The following is a 16754-nucleotide window of genomic DNA, read 5'->3' on the forward strand; positions in this document are numbered from 1 at the left end:
GACGGTATGAAATTTTCATTAAAAAATCGTTGATCGGGACCAAAACGCAAACACGTCTGAACGCACTTGCAAACATTTTCAAAATGTACTTGCCAATGCATCCATAATTGCCATAAGTCCAAATGTAACGATGAAGACATCTAAATATACTTGCAAACATGTCCAAATAATACTTGCCAACGTTTCCAAATATACTTGCAAACACATCCAAATGTATAGTGCCGTATTTTCCGCACTATAGGGCGCACCGGATTATAAGGCGCACCCTCAAAAATGACATATTTTCAAACTTTTTCCACATATAAGGCACACCCTCAATTATTGACGTATTTAAAAACTTTTTCAATCACAAAATAATAATACTCAAAGTAATAACAAAAATAACTCAAATGATAACTCTAAACTCTCAATAGCATGATAATGTCAATAAAAGCAACCTTGTTCAACTGTAAACACACAAAATAAACAGGTAAAGCTTACGTTATCACTTCATTCCCCATCTACCAATCCCACTAAATATCCATTCACATATAAGGCGCACCTGATTATAAGGCGCACCATCTGCTTTTTAAGAAAATTAAGGCTTTTAGGTGCGCCTTATAGTGCGGAAAATACGGTACTTATAAACACGTCTGAACATACTTGCAAACAGGTCTGAATATACTTGCGCGACCGTGATATCATTTTCAGTCAAGAGCAAATGTCAAAATGTGTTTTTAAAGGTATTCATTGTGCACAAAAAAATTATTGAGTTCACATTTACAGACAAAATAAATTTAGCATCCATTTCACACGCTTTTTCGGTTTAAATTCTTGTCAAATCACAAACTCTTCCCTACCATCGTGAGTGCCAACAACTTCAAAGAGGCGGCTCGTTGACTCAACTATGCAAGCGACCAATCATATTGCGCCCTGCTTAGAAGTCATAAAAAATAAAATAAAACATCAGCTCACTGATGTTGACAGACAACATCCTAAAATTATGATAAATATTTGATGACACGTGTCCGTAACCCGAAGCACACACAAACACGCATTTGTTTGCGTATCCCAATAGTGTGAAAGCGTCTGATAGGCCGGTAATTGCTTGTCTCCGCTTGACAACAAATGCTGGACAAGCGTGGCGAATATGTCTTCAACGTTGGCTCGGATTGTCATTGGAATTAGGCCATGCGTGTGCTTTGCACCTGTGCGGGGAGCACAAACACACACACACACACACACACACACACACACACTTTCCAAGCAATCCAGAATGATTGGCCAAGGAAACGCCTGGGGCTTTGGGCTGCTGTTTTAATTTCCCTGCGGTGTCACTCCAAGCAGATCTAGCGTGTGTGTCGGTGCGTGTGTGGCTCCTGTCTCCACGGCAACATCGGGGTCCACAGGCTTGGCCACGCCCTTCGTTCTCACGATGGTGAGATCACGTCTGCCTGTCCTCACCGCGAGGGCTCCGCACACACACACACACACACACACACACATTCATACAGTACATACATACGTATACATTCACCCTGGAGCATCACACAGCGGTGTAATTAGCGCGCTTGTTTACCCAGCGCCGGATCTCCACAGGTCACCATTTGTTTCGTTTGGTACGGCGTGAAAGCGCCTCTTTTATTTGCTCCCACCCGAAATAGCCGCGTCATTGTCAAACGTGTTTACCCCGTGAGCCGGGACTCTTTTTTGTCGTCCCAGGTTTTTCCATCCGGCTCGCGTATTCGTAGCAACGGGGAAGCCTCTGACTCACCCGGTTTGTTGCCCTCCCTCTCAACTGGAGCCTCTGGCTGCCAAAGATAAACCAGCCGAGACCAAACACGTCAACTCTACCTTTATGCCCACTAAAATATATTCACACCAAAACCGCAATGAGGAAATGTGCATAATATCAACTAGGGGTGGTACAAAATCTCGTATGACAAGACCTCACAAGATTTGTCGCCACAGCATGAGATTTTTTTTTTTTTTTTTTTTTTACTATAACCACAAGTGCAACAGAATACACGTAGGAATGTGCTGCATGACAGCAAAACACGCCCCCAAATGTGGTGAGGCAAGAACAACATTTCAAAATAAACCTCTCCATATCAAGAAAAGCATGGACACGAACACCTTTACAACATAGTGCTGCACGATTATGACCAAAATAATAAGCACGATTATTTTGATCAATATTCAAATTGCGATTATTCATCATGTTTGGTCAAACATATCTATTTATTGCCCTTTTCTAAACAAGTAGTATATAAATAAGGCTTGAAGCCTTGATACTTACAAATAATAAGAATAAGAATAATAAAAATAAGAATAATAAACTAAAAATAAATAAAGTAAATAATAATTCAAAGAAATTCACCCCCCTAAATTATTTGCAAACCAATGAAAAAAATGAAGCCTACTTAGAACCAAGCACATTCTTTACGTTTAAGCAAATTTTAATCAATTAGCAGTCAAAATGTAATTTCCTGTCATTTCAAACCAAATTTATTCCAATTTTTTAGACTTTTCAAAATGGGTCTCAATTGACAGCTAGCACCGTAAATATTAGGAATCACGTGGGAAACCCAACGACTTTTTAAAGGATGACCTTAATTAATTGTCAATATCATGACCACAATTAAAATTCGATTAATTGTGCAGCCCTATTAGAACACTTATATTTTGAAAATCTTACAATTTCAGTTTTAATGGAAGAAGTAAACCTGACACACATTAATTTGAAGGTTTGATTAATTTAAAAAAAAAAAAAATTAGAAAAAAAAATCTGACAAAAATAAGAAATGGCAATTTAAACCCTGTTTGAACGTAAACTTAACATTTATAGCCAGTGCAAAACCTACCTAAAGTTAAATTAATTTGACATTTTAGCAGTAAAACAATTAATCTTTTGTCTATAATTAATTTCTAATTAATTTTTCATTTGGAAAATGACAAGTGCCTTGTCACTGGTGGCGTGCATAATCAACATTTGTGAAATCGACATTTTTCGAAAATATTTATTTCAAAATTTTAAAACATATATTTAAATTTTAAAAGTTTTGTAGTTTGTCACATTTACATTTAATCGTGTGATATCAAAATGTTTGAACCATCCTGTACAGTCAACAAAAATAAATAAGACAATTAAGAAAGTTATAAACCTTTGATAATCTTTGAGATTCTCTTTAAAAACAATACACTCGTTTACTCTCATTCCTTTTTAAAAAAAAAAAATGTGAAGGTGAACTCTTACCAATGTTGCGAGTCTGTCATTTCGCTCATCAATTCATTTGATTTGCAAGCTTCTTTGGTTTCTTCGCCTACAAAATAAACAACAAACCCCTTACTGGGACGTTGTCTTTTGTTCTGGGGACTAAAATAATTGACGAGAAAAATTCCATACTCACCGAATCGTTGTTAAATGGTGAAAGGAAACAAACATTTAATCTCCTGATGCGTGCCGACTTTAATTATCCCCGCTCACTTCCGGCAATAAAGTAGGGCTATGCTGATTGGCTGCCAGAAATGCACCGTCTTAAAGGCACAGTTACACATCACCAAAATTAGCGATAGCGATTGTTTTAGCTATTTAAATTATCTAGCTGTGGCCTTCAGTAGCTCCAGTCTTTCTTGAGTTATTTCTCTAAGTCTTTCTTAGTTTGTGATATTTTCAACGTTGTTTTTAATCATATTGCATAGCAGTATGTACAATTGAAAGGTCAATGAGCTTAATTTAATGTTACTTCATTTCAACAATTCTCCTGCTGCTTTGCCTCTTAACGTTTTAATTTTTAAGCCCCCAAAAGGACGCCAGCTGTGCTGGTTCACTCAAAGAAAAATGTGCAAATTAATTTCGCCCCAGTGAAGCAGATGTTCAATTTTGGCGGAAATTTCTGCTCAGTTCACCAAGCGTCAAAGGCGCCAAGGCCAAACTACGTATTTCAACACCTTTCAAGGAGACAGCAGCTAACAAATTATACACTAGCGATAAGATCTATTTTCCTTTCGAGGACAACCCTGCATCTGTAAACAGTGGAAACCAGTTTTTCAGTCCCTTGTCTTCAGGCATGTCATTTGTTGATCAAGTGACAGTGGAGTGTTTGTTTGGCAAAATACTTTATCTTCAAAGTAGATATTTTATTTTATTCTATGTAGTATTTATTTTAACTTTCTTTGTATTAGATTTATGCTTTGTACTGTGGATGTTTACGATACAATAAATCTTTGCTGTCTTGCGGTTCATTTTTGTGGTTATAATAAACAACGTTTCTATCGTCTGTTTTTTTTAGTGCACCTTTACGATTTGGTTTTTGCAGTTTCAACTATTTAAGTTTTTACGTTGCTATTCAATTGCACTTTTTCTTTTTCTTCAGTTTATATGTTAAAAAAAGTCAAACTCGACTACAGGGATTTTCATCTATATGACCAGATCTGTTCACTATTTTTCTTGATATCTTTCCTCCTTCTAAGTCACAACAAACAAAAATTAATACAAAGAAAGAAAGAAAGGACATAACCCCCGATAAAACAAGTCAACACTGTACAGTTTCGGCTATTTTTATCCTGCTTGTGAAACATCTTCTCTTAATGTGTATTCAAATGCATTTGCACAGTTTTAAATGTGTAATTAAAGGCCTATTTAAACCGTAGTACCGCAAATGTTTGAAAAAAACGCTGTTTGTTTCAGTTACTTTCAAGTAAAAAATTATAGACAAAAGCGTGAGCTTGTTTGCAGGCGAAGTCATTTTATTTTGAAAACAGGAAACCTTCGTGCGTCACCATAAGTATTGTGTGTATTCAAATGCGTTTGCTTCGCTTTAAAAGTATCTTTAAAGCTCTGTTAGTGGTGTAAATGTTAACAAAACGGTTTGGCTTAGTTATTGTGAAGTCACAACCAAACAAAAGAGTGAGATTTTTTTTCACGGGCTAATCCGTTTTATTTTGAAAACAGGAAACGCGCGTGCGGGACTATCGCTAGCTTGAAAGTGGTCCACTTGACTCGTGTGTGTCATCCCCACACTTCAGACTTGTGTCGGGACTTGGAGAAATGGAACCGAGGACTCTCCGAGTTGGGGGAGACCCAAACAACTTCATCCCAAAGACGGAGGTGGTTTCCCCTCAAACAAATTAAGGACCCATCGTCCTTTTTGATCTCCAAACTAACAGAAAAAGTGAAAGAAGCTTGATGACAAGTGTGATTTTGGATACCTAAGGCGAAGTGCCACACCTTCTCGTAGCGCAACAGGTAAGTCCAAAGCTTCTCTTTCGAACTGAAAATCTGCCTCAAACTGACTCAAAAGACGCACCAACAGCGTTGATTTGTCTGTCATAGTCGTCGTAAAATAAAGAAAACGGCTGTGTTTTATCATAAGCAAATACTACGTCCACTTATCATTCAAATTAACGGAATTACCATTTCAGATGTATAAAAAAAGTGTATGCTGTAATTTGAGATGCTCCAATTGTGTCTGTTTTAACAATAGTTTGATTATTTACCTTGATTATCTTTAATCTCTGATTATTTATCTTTATCTTTGACTATTTATCTTTTTAGGTTAATTCAGCGCTTACCTTAATTCATCAAAGCGGATACAAAAAAAAGTAGTTTATATAAAGCAAGTGAGTATCGATAACAATGTTATTACAACAAAACTCCAAGCTGGTTAATGAGTAAAGGGAATTTAATAATCAGGTGAGGTTGATCTTTACCTGGGAAGAGTGCTACGCGGCCTTGACTTATGTTTGCACATGTAACCCATGTCAACATTCCAACCTGCATGGGCCTCGTCAGACCATTACGCACTCAGGCCAACATGGCGGCGCTCGTCGGCACCCTCGCGATCCGGCGCGGTCGACTCCGCCCCACGCGGGAGCTTGTTTGACCAAACAAGTCAAAGAGAGTGAATGCAAATTTTATTTGCTCATGGCGGGTCAATGACCTGCAGCAGGATATAAAATATGACAATTGAGCTACCGCAAGCGTCAAATGATTTTAAACAAATATGGAAAACGTCATTAAGACGTCGAAGATATTCCTTACTGTATGGAGTGGGGTACTATCGACAAAATTACTCCGTATTTAAGCAGAAGCTTTTTTTTGAGACCTATAGAAGCCCGTTACAAGATTATTATTATATAGTAGGTATTATCACTAAATACAACTCAGAATCTGTCAAGCGCGCTTTGAATCGCTCACTGTCACGTCTTCAGGTATTTACGGAGCTGCAAACGGCACAGAAATGGTCCATCAGGGATTTGATTGAGGTTTTACAGTGTGTTAGCGCCCTCTGTTGGTGAAGGTGCGAGGCGGTTCCAGGGTGGTAAAATCTCAAATTCCAAAATGTTGCTCACCATTGATTATAAAGTAGCGCACTGGAAGTTGTCCAGTAGCTCTTTGGTGTAAACTTACTTTTTTTGGTGTGCTATTACGACATCACTTCCGGTAGTATAGGGGTGCCAAACTCATTTTTAGTGTGGGCCACATTGTAGTTACAGTTTTGAGTTTGTCGCACACTTTGCTAGTTTGAAAGCAGAAGTCAGTAAAAAATGTTCAAAAGAGAGATTGTTTTTTTTCCCCAAAAAAACTTTGAAAATTTGAAGATACCGTGCAAGTTTAGTATTTTAGCCAGAGACTTGTAGTCAAATCAGCATTTCGCGGGCCATATAAAATGATTTGGGGGGCTGGATCTGGCCCCCGAGCCTTGGGTTTGACACCTGTGTTGTGGGATCTAGCAGGGGTGTCAAACTCATTTTTATTGTGTTCTTGTCACAGGGCCGAAATAACTGTAAAGCCAAATAAATTTTCGATAATTTTAAATAAAAACTCTTCAAAAAAGGGATTGGGAACACAAAATTTGTTTTTTTTTCCTTAAAAGTTTCCTCACGTTTGATATTTTAGCCAGGAACTTGAAGTCGAATCCACGTAAAATCATGTGTTGGGCCGGCTCTTTGCATAATGTGAGAAACATTCTGAATTACATAACTGAAAACAACTATCCATTTGTTCAGGGTATTCTTCTGTTAAAATCTGACACGATTAAGAGGCGAATTTTGCAAAATTCATATTTTATCTTCTAAAAAACCAGGCAACTCCAAGAAAACATTTTCTCTTCCAAAACAAACTAGTCCAAAACCCAAACACGGTTTAGGAAAATAAACACTCAAGAAAAATGCATGAAAAATCATGTATTCACATCCCCTTATCAAACGTTAGCACATCCAAATGTTGCGTAATGATTATTGTTGGATCATGTGTACCTTTTACAAGTACGCGGAGGGCTCGGGGGGTGTCCAGGTCTGTGGGAGAAAACACAGCGGCGGCTGTGTTTGCCGGGCGAGCCGCTGTCGATAAGTGTGGGCCGCTGGCTAATTGAGCGCTTTCATCACGCTGCAGCCCCATGCCTCTTTTTCAAAAAAAAAAAAGGACTTTTTTTTTTTTGCACTCGCCACAAGACCGCAACATGATTTCAAGACACAGCGTGTTCCAGAGGGTCTAAATTAGCCCTGCCGGCGGCCCTCTGGTTCTGACATGCGACCCGGTGTTGCGTAATATTTCAATAGATGCAGGAAATCAAGTGGAAGTGTTCCAACTCACCCCCATAAGGTGAACATCTAAGTATATATAAATTGTAAACTATTCTAACTCCTCTCAACGGCTCAATAAGATGCAATAATAATGGTCGTTCTTCATAGAGGATAAAGAATATATGCTTGTGAGGATTGTGCCGTTGCCTGTCTGCTTGTGTTGCGCCACCATTTGCAGCCAAATGTTCATTACTTAGCGTTATGATTATTATTATTCTGGGTGAAAAGAGTCCTTGAGTAATTTGAGTAGACTATTTCCCGCGCTATGAGGTGCATCTAAAAATTTTCAATTTTCTCAAAAGCTGACAGTGCCTTATAATCAATCCGGTGAGCCTTATACAGTGCAACCACTGCCGGTTTTCAGTTTTTGGGGGGCAATAAAATAAAATAACTTCATCGTCATGTAATTTCTTAAATTTCTACCTCTGCATTTCCGGGATAAATGTATTTTTTTTTTACAATTAACATTTTTACAACCCTCTTTGAAATTTTGATATGCTGTATATGCTCCAATTTATATGGGAACAAGGCTCAAAAATCTCAAAAAAAGCTAAAAAAAAAAGTTTATGTTTTAATATAGATCCAGAACAAAAAATGTTTTTGTGTCATTTGATTAAAAAATAGATTTAATATTATTAATCATGATTATTCATCATATTTGGTCAAACATGTTTATTTATTGCTCTTTTTTCAAACAAGCAGTATATATTGTAAACAAGGCTTCTAGGCTTGATACTTACAAATAATTATAATTAACTAAAGTAAATAATGAACTTAATTGCCGAGTGCAAACCAAAGAAAAAATGAAGCCCAGTTCGAACCAAGCACATTGTATACTTTTAAGCACATTTTAATTAATTAGCAGTTAAAACGTCATTTTCGGTCATTTCAAACCGAATTTACTCAATTTTGTCTTTGCCAAGTTTTCAAAATGGGTCTCATTTAACAGCTAGCACTAACCCGATATATTCGGACTCAGGCGAGAAACTCAACATTCACACTGGTCAATAATATACGTTAGGATGAGAAACAACGTGGGAAACATTGCCCCCTGGTGATAGGATGACAAAGCGCTTGATTAGACATGTGAGGTACAGTAGTCGGCTTTTTAAATCTTAATATCACAAAGGATCATTTTAATTAATCCTGGCACCCAATATCATGATTGGGATTAAAATTTCTGATTGTCTATTCATAAAATTTGACTGACGTGATTGCTTTGTTGACATTCCCTGTAGCGCGGCTCCATCTAGTGCAGGCATGTGAAACTCATTTTTACCGTGGCCCATATTGTTGTTATTGTTTCTTTCAGAGGGCCGGAATAAATTTGAAGTGTGTTTGTCACACACTTATCGAGTTTGGAAATCAGAGGCCGGTAAAAACTGTTCAAAAGACAGATCGGGAACAAAAAAAAATTTTGGAAGTCAAATCAGCATTTCATGGGCCACATCAAATGATGCAGCGGGCCAGATCTGGCCCGCGGGCCTTGGGTTTGACACCAGTGCTCTACGGGGAGCAACAACACACAATGTAACAATACCAAAAAGCTCTTGGAGGGAATAAAATCAACAAAGCAACATTATCAACATGTCAAATGGATTATAAAAGCTCAGGAGGTGATAAGAGGCCCGATCAAAGTCTGGAATTTGCGGGAAAAAACCGCCACGAAGAGTGAAATGGAGGTCCGACCAGTTTGCCCACTTCCCCAACGCCACGCCCACATCAGCGGCGTCTCCCCCGGGCTGAGAAATATGACATCATCCTAGAGACTGGCCACTTCACGCCTGAGAAATAAGACAGAAATCCTTCATCGGATTAGAAATGAAACAGAACGATGTCAATATTTCAGAACGCGAGGTCAAACTTGCTAAAGGGGATTTTTATTTTTTATTTGGTTAACGTGAAAACGGTGTCTCAACATCAAACAGGCCCTCATGTCTTGCTTGACACGTGAAACACAATCCCAATTGTCTTGAGTTTCCCATGGATTTGAAATCCAGTCCACGTTTCACCGCCAACAATTTGGCATTCATTGCACATCTTTCTCGGCAGATGAGACGGTTCAATTTCCTGTGAGGGGAATCCTCAGTGCCGGAAAAAAAAATGGCGGCTTTTCAGTAATCATCCCTACATCTTTCCAATCATAAAAAGCGGCAGCGGTATCTGATGTATTGAACGGAGCCGGGAACAAGGACGGAAATTCAAATAAGAAGTGGCCGATAGCTGAAGTAACGCATGGGAGAGGATTAGACACTCGCAAAATAAAACAGAACTGGCGGAATTCTCACTTTTATCAAAGAAATCTGACTTTACTCTCTAAATTCTCCCGTCACAGTCATAAGAAATAGTCTGAATCTTTTTTTAAAGTGAGAAATTTCTCATGTTAAAGTCAGAATTCTGACCTTAAAGTGTGTTCTGACTGCATGCACAGAATTCCCAGTTAAAAGCCGGAATTTTGACGATCTAGTTTAATTCCTTCTTATTTCCCATTTTTATTTCAGAAAACTGACTATATAAAGTCAGAATTCAGACTTAAGGGATTTTTCTGTCAGAATCCTCAGGGCAAAATTCAGAGTTTAAAGTCAGAATTCACAATTCTGACTGAATTTCACTTTGTTTGTTTAAAGTATGAATTTAAAATGTTTGTGAAAATTCTGAGTAAAGTCAGAGTTCATTAAAATGAATAAAGAGATCATTCTGATTTTAAAGTCTGAATTCAGAGAATTAAGCCAGAATTCTGAGATTCAAGTGATATTTCTGAGAATGAAGTCAGAATTAAAAGTAAAAAAAAGTTTTGTTTGAGAATAAAGTGAGAATTCTGACGAGATTTTTTGTCAGAATTCTAAATTTAGAGTCAGAATTACGAATTTTGACTATTGCCTGAGTTATGACTTTCTCGCTTTATTTGGCTTAATGAATTCTGACAAAATTCAGAATTCTGTCTTTAAAGTGATAGTTTACAATGTTAGTTAAGTTCTGAGTAAAGTCAGAATTCATTCAAATGAATAAAGGGATAGTTCTGTGAATTAAGTCAGAATTTAAAAAAATATAAATATTGTTTGAGGAGAGAATTCTGACTAAAAAAATTCTGGAAAAAAATCTGAGATAAATATATAAATATATATGTATAACTTCACTGGGTTAGTTTGATTTATTTTGTGGACTTAAAATTGTCATGTCACTCTAATATTTGATGCTGACTTTCGACTCAATCAACATAATCAATTTCCGCATAATCTTTTTAAATCTGAATAATTCTCTCTACTTTGTATGTAGCAAAAAAAAAACAACTCTCTATACGGTAGCTGTTAGGTTCATGCAACTTAGATTCATTTAATACACAACAAACCAGAAGGAAGACAACTAGCTTTTACTCGCGAGGAGAGTGGACAGGAACCTGCGCCTTCTCATATCTCCTTCCGGTCTGCTTACAGACCCCCTGTCCACTCCTCATTTATTCATTTGGTGGCCCTACATTTGAATCCGGTGTTTGAGGAAATATACCAGATTCAAATAGGCCGGATAGGGGCTCTCCAGGACCAGACTTAAAGTCTATAGGATACAAGTCTGGTGTAGACTATGTCTTAGTCTAAAGTAGTGTAAAGAGGACACCTCTCAAGTCAGCCCTGGAGTACTGGGAGCTTCCCGCGTTGACCCGCAAGCGACCTGGATGACTGACCTCGACCCACAGAAGCCTTTTGCCTTGCAAATCCATAACTCGGCATCCATTGTGATGCAAAACAACCCCCTCCATTAACGCGCTTTGTGACATGTCCTCAATGCAAACGTTCCGGATCGTTAATTCGGTCGAGGGATATACAGCGTTTGACGTACGAGTGGAATTTATTCTGTGATGAAGACCAACAGAAAAATAAAAATGATTTTAATGAGTTGTCTTCCTCCGCAGCTCCAGCTCTCAGCCGGCCAAATGGGGTGTCGATGCTGCCGGATGATGAAAAGGTGAGAACGAGTTTGGTGGTTGGCGGTTGTCTATCAGGGATAAGAGCGCTTGGAGATCTATTTTAATTGAACCCAGATGCCGGGTGTCAACCAGGTCATCTTGTTCCGCCCTATTATTTCTCATCCTCATTCATCAGTTTATTAGTTTCCATAGCAAGACTCTCATAATGATATGCGGGTCAGGGACTTGAGGCGTCAGAGCCGAGTGGACAGAAAGAGGGAAGATACAGTCGGATGTGCCGAGGGTTATATGCAAATGAGGGGCTCGATGTGAAGAAAAAAATGGCCTCACTTCATATCTGAATGAGGAATGAGGAATAGTCTAAAATAAACTAGCTCCACTCAACTTGAAACCCAGGGGTAATAAATGCAATGAAAATAGAGGGGCCCCAAAGTTGAGCCCTGTGGAACACCAGACAAGAATGGGGCAAAGTGGGAGCCAATGCAAACACAAAAGTTGGTGCCTTCCAAACAGATACCTAATCTCGAGTGCTACCATTGACGCCAACGGAACATTATGGTCCACCATATCAAACGCAGCAATCAAGTCCCGCAAAAAAACGCAAAGAATAAAGTAAAAAATAACAAACTTCCACCATTACCCAAATATAAGAAGCTCTTTTTTCCAAAAAAATGAAGACCAAAAATATGGGTCCATACTATAAACGGTCCATACTATAAGACTTTTTTGGATACGATGTACACCAAGTTTTGACGCACAGCTACGCCGTGCCCTTACTTACATTAACTCATTCAATGCCAGGGACGCATTTTCACGTTTTTTAAGAGTCCAGACATTCAATCCCAGAAAGTTATGTATTAAATCGATACTTACGTACATTAGAGACATTAATTTCCAGATAGTTAAGTATTAAATTGAAATTTATTCTGGGATTGAAAGTCCGGACGCTTAAAAAAAAACATGAAAATATTTCCCTGGCATTGAATGAGTTAATTACACCTAGTAGTTTCTAGTTTCTGTCAGACGGCTGGAATGACTGTGAAGTCCAATAAATATTAAGTGGCTTCATCACACACTTAAGTAGTTTTGAAAACAGAGGCCAGTAGAGACTGTTCAGAAGAGAGTTTGGCAACCAAAAAATTGTTTTTTTTCCCCTAATTTTTAAATGTTAAAGACAACTTGCAAGTTTGGTCTTAGCTAGAAAATTCAAGTCAAATTAGGGCCACCTAAAATCATGTAACGGGCCGGATCTGGCCCCCGGGCCTTGAGTTTGACACCTGTGAGCTAGAGGGTGGATGTCAGTTAAAGGCGCAAAAATTCAAGTGAAATTAGGGCCACCTAAAATCTTGTAGCGGGCCGGATCTGGCCCCCGGGCCTTGAGTTTGACACCTGTGAGCTAGAGGGTGGATGTCAGTTAAAGGCGCACAATATGCCTTTGTATCTACCTTTCTTTTCAAAAAGACCTTGAGCCTCTCAACTATTTTTGTTCCTCACCTTGGTACGACAAGAGAGGTAAACATTAATTTTCTCGACTTTGCGGGGAGCTTTGTGAAGAGAAGCTTTCAGGGCGAGCGAGCGAGGGAGGGAGGTCGAGAGACTAAACCTTTCTGCGAAGACTCCGCGTGTCCGCTCGCCGGGGGGGAGGAACGAAGCCCGTTCTCGAAATAACAAGGGGGTTGTTGATGAAATGAAAGTCCTGAAAAAGGAGACCGGTGCAAAGAGGGAGTCCATTAGCGTGGAAAAAGACACCTGGAGAGGTGCAAGATGGACAAGCTCTGTTGGGGAAGCGAGACTTGGGCGACAAACGACAAAACAAACATGAGGAGGAGGAGGAGGAGGAGGAGGGGCCGTGTGTGAAAAACACAGCAGGAACAGGCGATGTTTAACCGTCTGTTCCAAATATATCTGTGCCTGCGCCAACATACAAACGCACTCGGCGGAAGGCCGTGAAAAACCACAGTCCTGTCAGAATTCTAGAAACCGTCATGTCATTCAAAAAACGCACCATAAGAACACTCACCTTTCCGAGTACTTCCTCCGGAGCAGTTCTGAATCATTACAGTGGCCCCCCTTGTTACGAGATTGATCCGTATGCGGTTGAGTCGAAGGCGAATTGACCGTATGATGGGCAATCCAAACCTATGTCAAATCGCCAATGCGTTTAGAACCCCAGGTAAAAACATCAAACATATTAAAAATTGCGACCAAAATAGTATAGTAAGTGCGACGTATATATGACATACGTGTATACAATCAGAAAACATCCTAAATTAAAAATATAGAAAGGATTTATTTACGTACCTTTGAGCGGCGCTTGTTATGCCCATATTCCATAATCGGGTTATGTTCAGCATGGTTTCCATATGAATCATCTTCGTACTTCTTTCTTTAACATCACAAGCAATCTTGGGACCCATGGCTAACCCTTTCAACTTTCAATTAATCAGTAAATTGCACGATAAATACGCTTTTGTAACCACTCGCGATCGAACAAAGCTTTACCGTTCCGCCGTTTTGAAACGAGTGAGGCTGACCAATAGCAGACCAGCATCTCCGTGAGGAGACGGCGACCAATAGCAGAATTGTAGTGACGCGTTGCAGGGACGGCAACTGAAAATAAGTGTTACCTAAAAACGTCTGCAGATGGAGACGAAACAACACAATTACAGCCGAGCCCCTAGGGTCATGACAGTTGCAAAACCGGAAAATGTCATAAAGAGGGAATGAAAAAACTCAGTATTCCACGTCACATGAAAATAACGTAAGTCAGGGACGTTGTAACACGGAGTCCACTGTATTTACCTTTAAGGCCCTATCCCACGTCAGTGAGAGTGCTCTGATCTTGTCGGCGTTCATATGGGGCCATAAGTCAAAGACTAAAACCAGACCGAGGCAAGACCAAGACATTTGGTAGCCCAAAACCTGCATTCCGCGTTTCTCACTAACCACAGTATTACCGTTTTGGTCTTGACCGGTGTTCTCAAAAGTCCGCCCGGTCCTTGGATGAAATTCCTTGGATTCCCTGCATGACATCCAAGGAAAAAGCCGTGAAATAAAATGAACGTCGGTTTCATGGGCTTCTGTTGCCAAATGTAAGTAACCGATAGTTTATCCTGTCTTTCGCAGTTACATTTCCGACCCGTCGGCGGCGGTGGAAGTGAGGAAAACGGACTCCCTCTACCGAACGCACAACCTCTCAGGCGGAGCCCTCGGGGGCCACTCGTTCAGAACCCACCACCTGCAGAAGGATGAGAAGGAGGGCTTCCACAACCTGGCCTACAGCATCTCCAGCGACAGCAGCCTCAGACTAGAAGTGGACAACAACCACGTCAACCACAGGCTCCACGCCGCGCCTCTGCCCAGCAGCCAGTCGCACCAGCAGGCCAGCGCTCCCCCGGCAGAGGGCGGCCTCTATATCATCCAGCCGGACCCTTTGGGGCCACAATGGGTGATGCAGGACAAACGCCACAGCCAGGTGCCGGTGTACCCCGCCTTTCAGGCCTACGACAACCCGAGGGTCTCAGGCGGTCCCAGACCCTGGGACAGCCCCCTCACCCAGTGCGGGACCACCAACGGGAGCCTGTCGGCGGACGAGGTGGACGAGGGAGTCGGGGGGACGCCCGAGTACCCCTGCGACACCGGGGACGAGGCGAGCGTCTTGTCGGTGGACATCCAGACCAGCACCGCCAGCCTGTGGTCGGCCGACACCAGAGACCGACGGAGATCCAAAGCGGCGGACGTGTCCACGGTGGAGAGCGGCATCTGCGTGATGAAGAGCGAGGACGAGGAGGAGGAGAACCAAGCGGCCGGCGTTACGGACTCCATGGTGGCCGAGGCGCTGGCGGCCCTGGAGGCCGCCACCGCCGGGGAGGATGAGGACTAAGCGACGTGCGCGGCGGAGGCAAACCGTTTACGAGGCGGATGTAGCTTTGACGCGCACGAGACTGCTTGAAGCGTCAGCACTTTGCAGTCATCACAAAATATGAAACCTAAGCGTGGAGTCAGCATTTCCTCGCCCTATCCTGCAGACTTTCCGCATTTACCCTCACCTCACCGTCATTTTTATTTGTATACCGTATATGCGAGAGGAAAAGCACAGCTAACGTTTGACCAATGTTCCCTGCCGGCTTGTGACATCAGCTCAGGATCGACGATGAGCTGCTTGAGGCCAGAACTTCAGATTTAAACTTATCTCATATGGGCTTATGTAGCGTATCTCCTCGACTTAACGCCTTTGGATATGCTCCGCCTCCAAACGATGGCTAAACCGTGAGCGCTCCACTCGATAACTAATCAAATTGTGTCCAACGGACCTTTGTCTCATGTTCTACTTTTTTGTTTTTTTCTATTTTAATGGACCACACAAACGTTTGTTGACTCCATCCAGCTTCACTGTGGGACTGCTTGCTTACCGCCACAGTCGCTAATGAGCACCTTTGGGCTTCTTGCTCTGCCGCCCGTGTCACATTGGAACTCATTCTTTTGAAGAAAAATGTACGGGAGAGCGTGGCGCTGCCGACGCGGGGTTCTGGAAAACCCACTTGAACGTATTTGCAAGCATCTTCAACCTTATTTGCAAGTACCACGGATGGGTGGATACTAATAACGGGTATAATATCGATGCTAAAAACGTTCATGGAGTCCGATTTATATCCCCTGCAACGCGAGTTGACACGTGGTTGTTCTTTGGTTCATAATAAATGACAAAATGTTGCCACATAACCCATTTGACTTGAGATGCGTTCAATGACCACTCAAACAGCAGGAAATATAAAATACCAGGAGAAAAAAAAAATCATACAATGCCAGACAAAATCGTAATCATCAGTCCATAAGTGTATTTTTGCCCTACCTTTTCGCCACCCCAAGAGAGCAAAATTTGACTTTTTTTTTTTTTTTTTTGGTCCGTCACTTGTCAGGTGCTGGTCTGCTTCTGTCTGCACTCATATAAGTTTTTTTTTCTTCTGTTTTTGTACTTACACTTAACACTGTAAGATTTAGACCATTTTTCCCTACGGACAGCAGAGGTGCTGCATTGTCTCTCCATTGTCCATATCTATAACAGACATGGCAGCATCTGGAGGAGTGCCACCCCCCATGTAACATAATTTAACGAAAACTAGACCGACAATTTTATTCAAAACATACTGTTGGTTGTTAAGAAAACATTTATTATCAAGTTTTTAAAATTCATAATCATTTATTCCTTTTTGATGAAAAACAGTCTAAAGCACAGGTGTCGAACTCCAGTCCTCGAGGGCCGGTA

At 40.7% G+C, this 16754-nt stretch overlaps 1 protein-coding gene across 1 annotated transcript; it reads left to right on the forward strand.

Annotated features, from left to right (window-relative positions):
• The first annotated feature begins 4976 nt into the window (after positions 1-4976).
• On the forward strand, positions 4977-16210 carry LOC148428607 (uncharacterized). The gene is made up of 3 exons (XM_088421828.1): positions 4977-5227; positions 11474-11526; positions 14615-16210. The coding sequence occupies exons 2-3, from the start codon at positions 11495-11497 to the stop codon at positions 15369-15371; spliced, it is 789 nt and encodes a 262-aa protein (XP_088277954.1). The 5' UTR covers positions 4977-5227; positions 11474-11494; the 3' UTR covers positions 15372-16210.
• Positions 16211-16754: the final 544 nt, after the last annotated feature.

The sequence above is a fragment of the Hippichthys cyanospilos genome, chromosome 1, assembly GCF_059441005.1.
Source record: "Hippichthys cyanospilos isolate Australia breed blue-spotted pipefish chromosome 1, RoL_Hcya_1.0, whole genome shotgun sequence".
Classification (NCBI taxonomy): domain Eukaryota; kingdom Metazoa; phylum Chordata; class Actinopteri; order Syngnathiformes; family Syngnathidae; genus Hippichthys; species Hippichthys cyanospilos.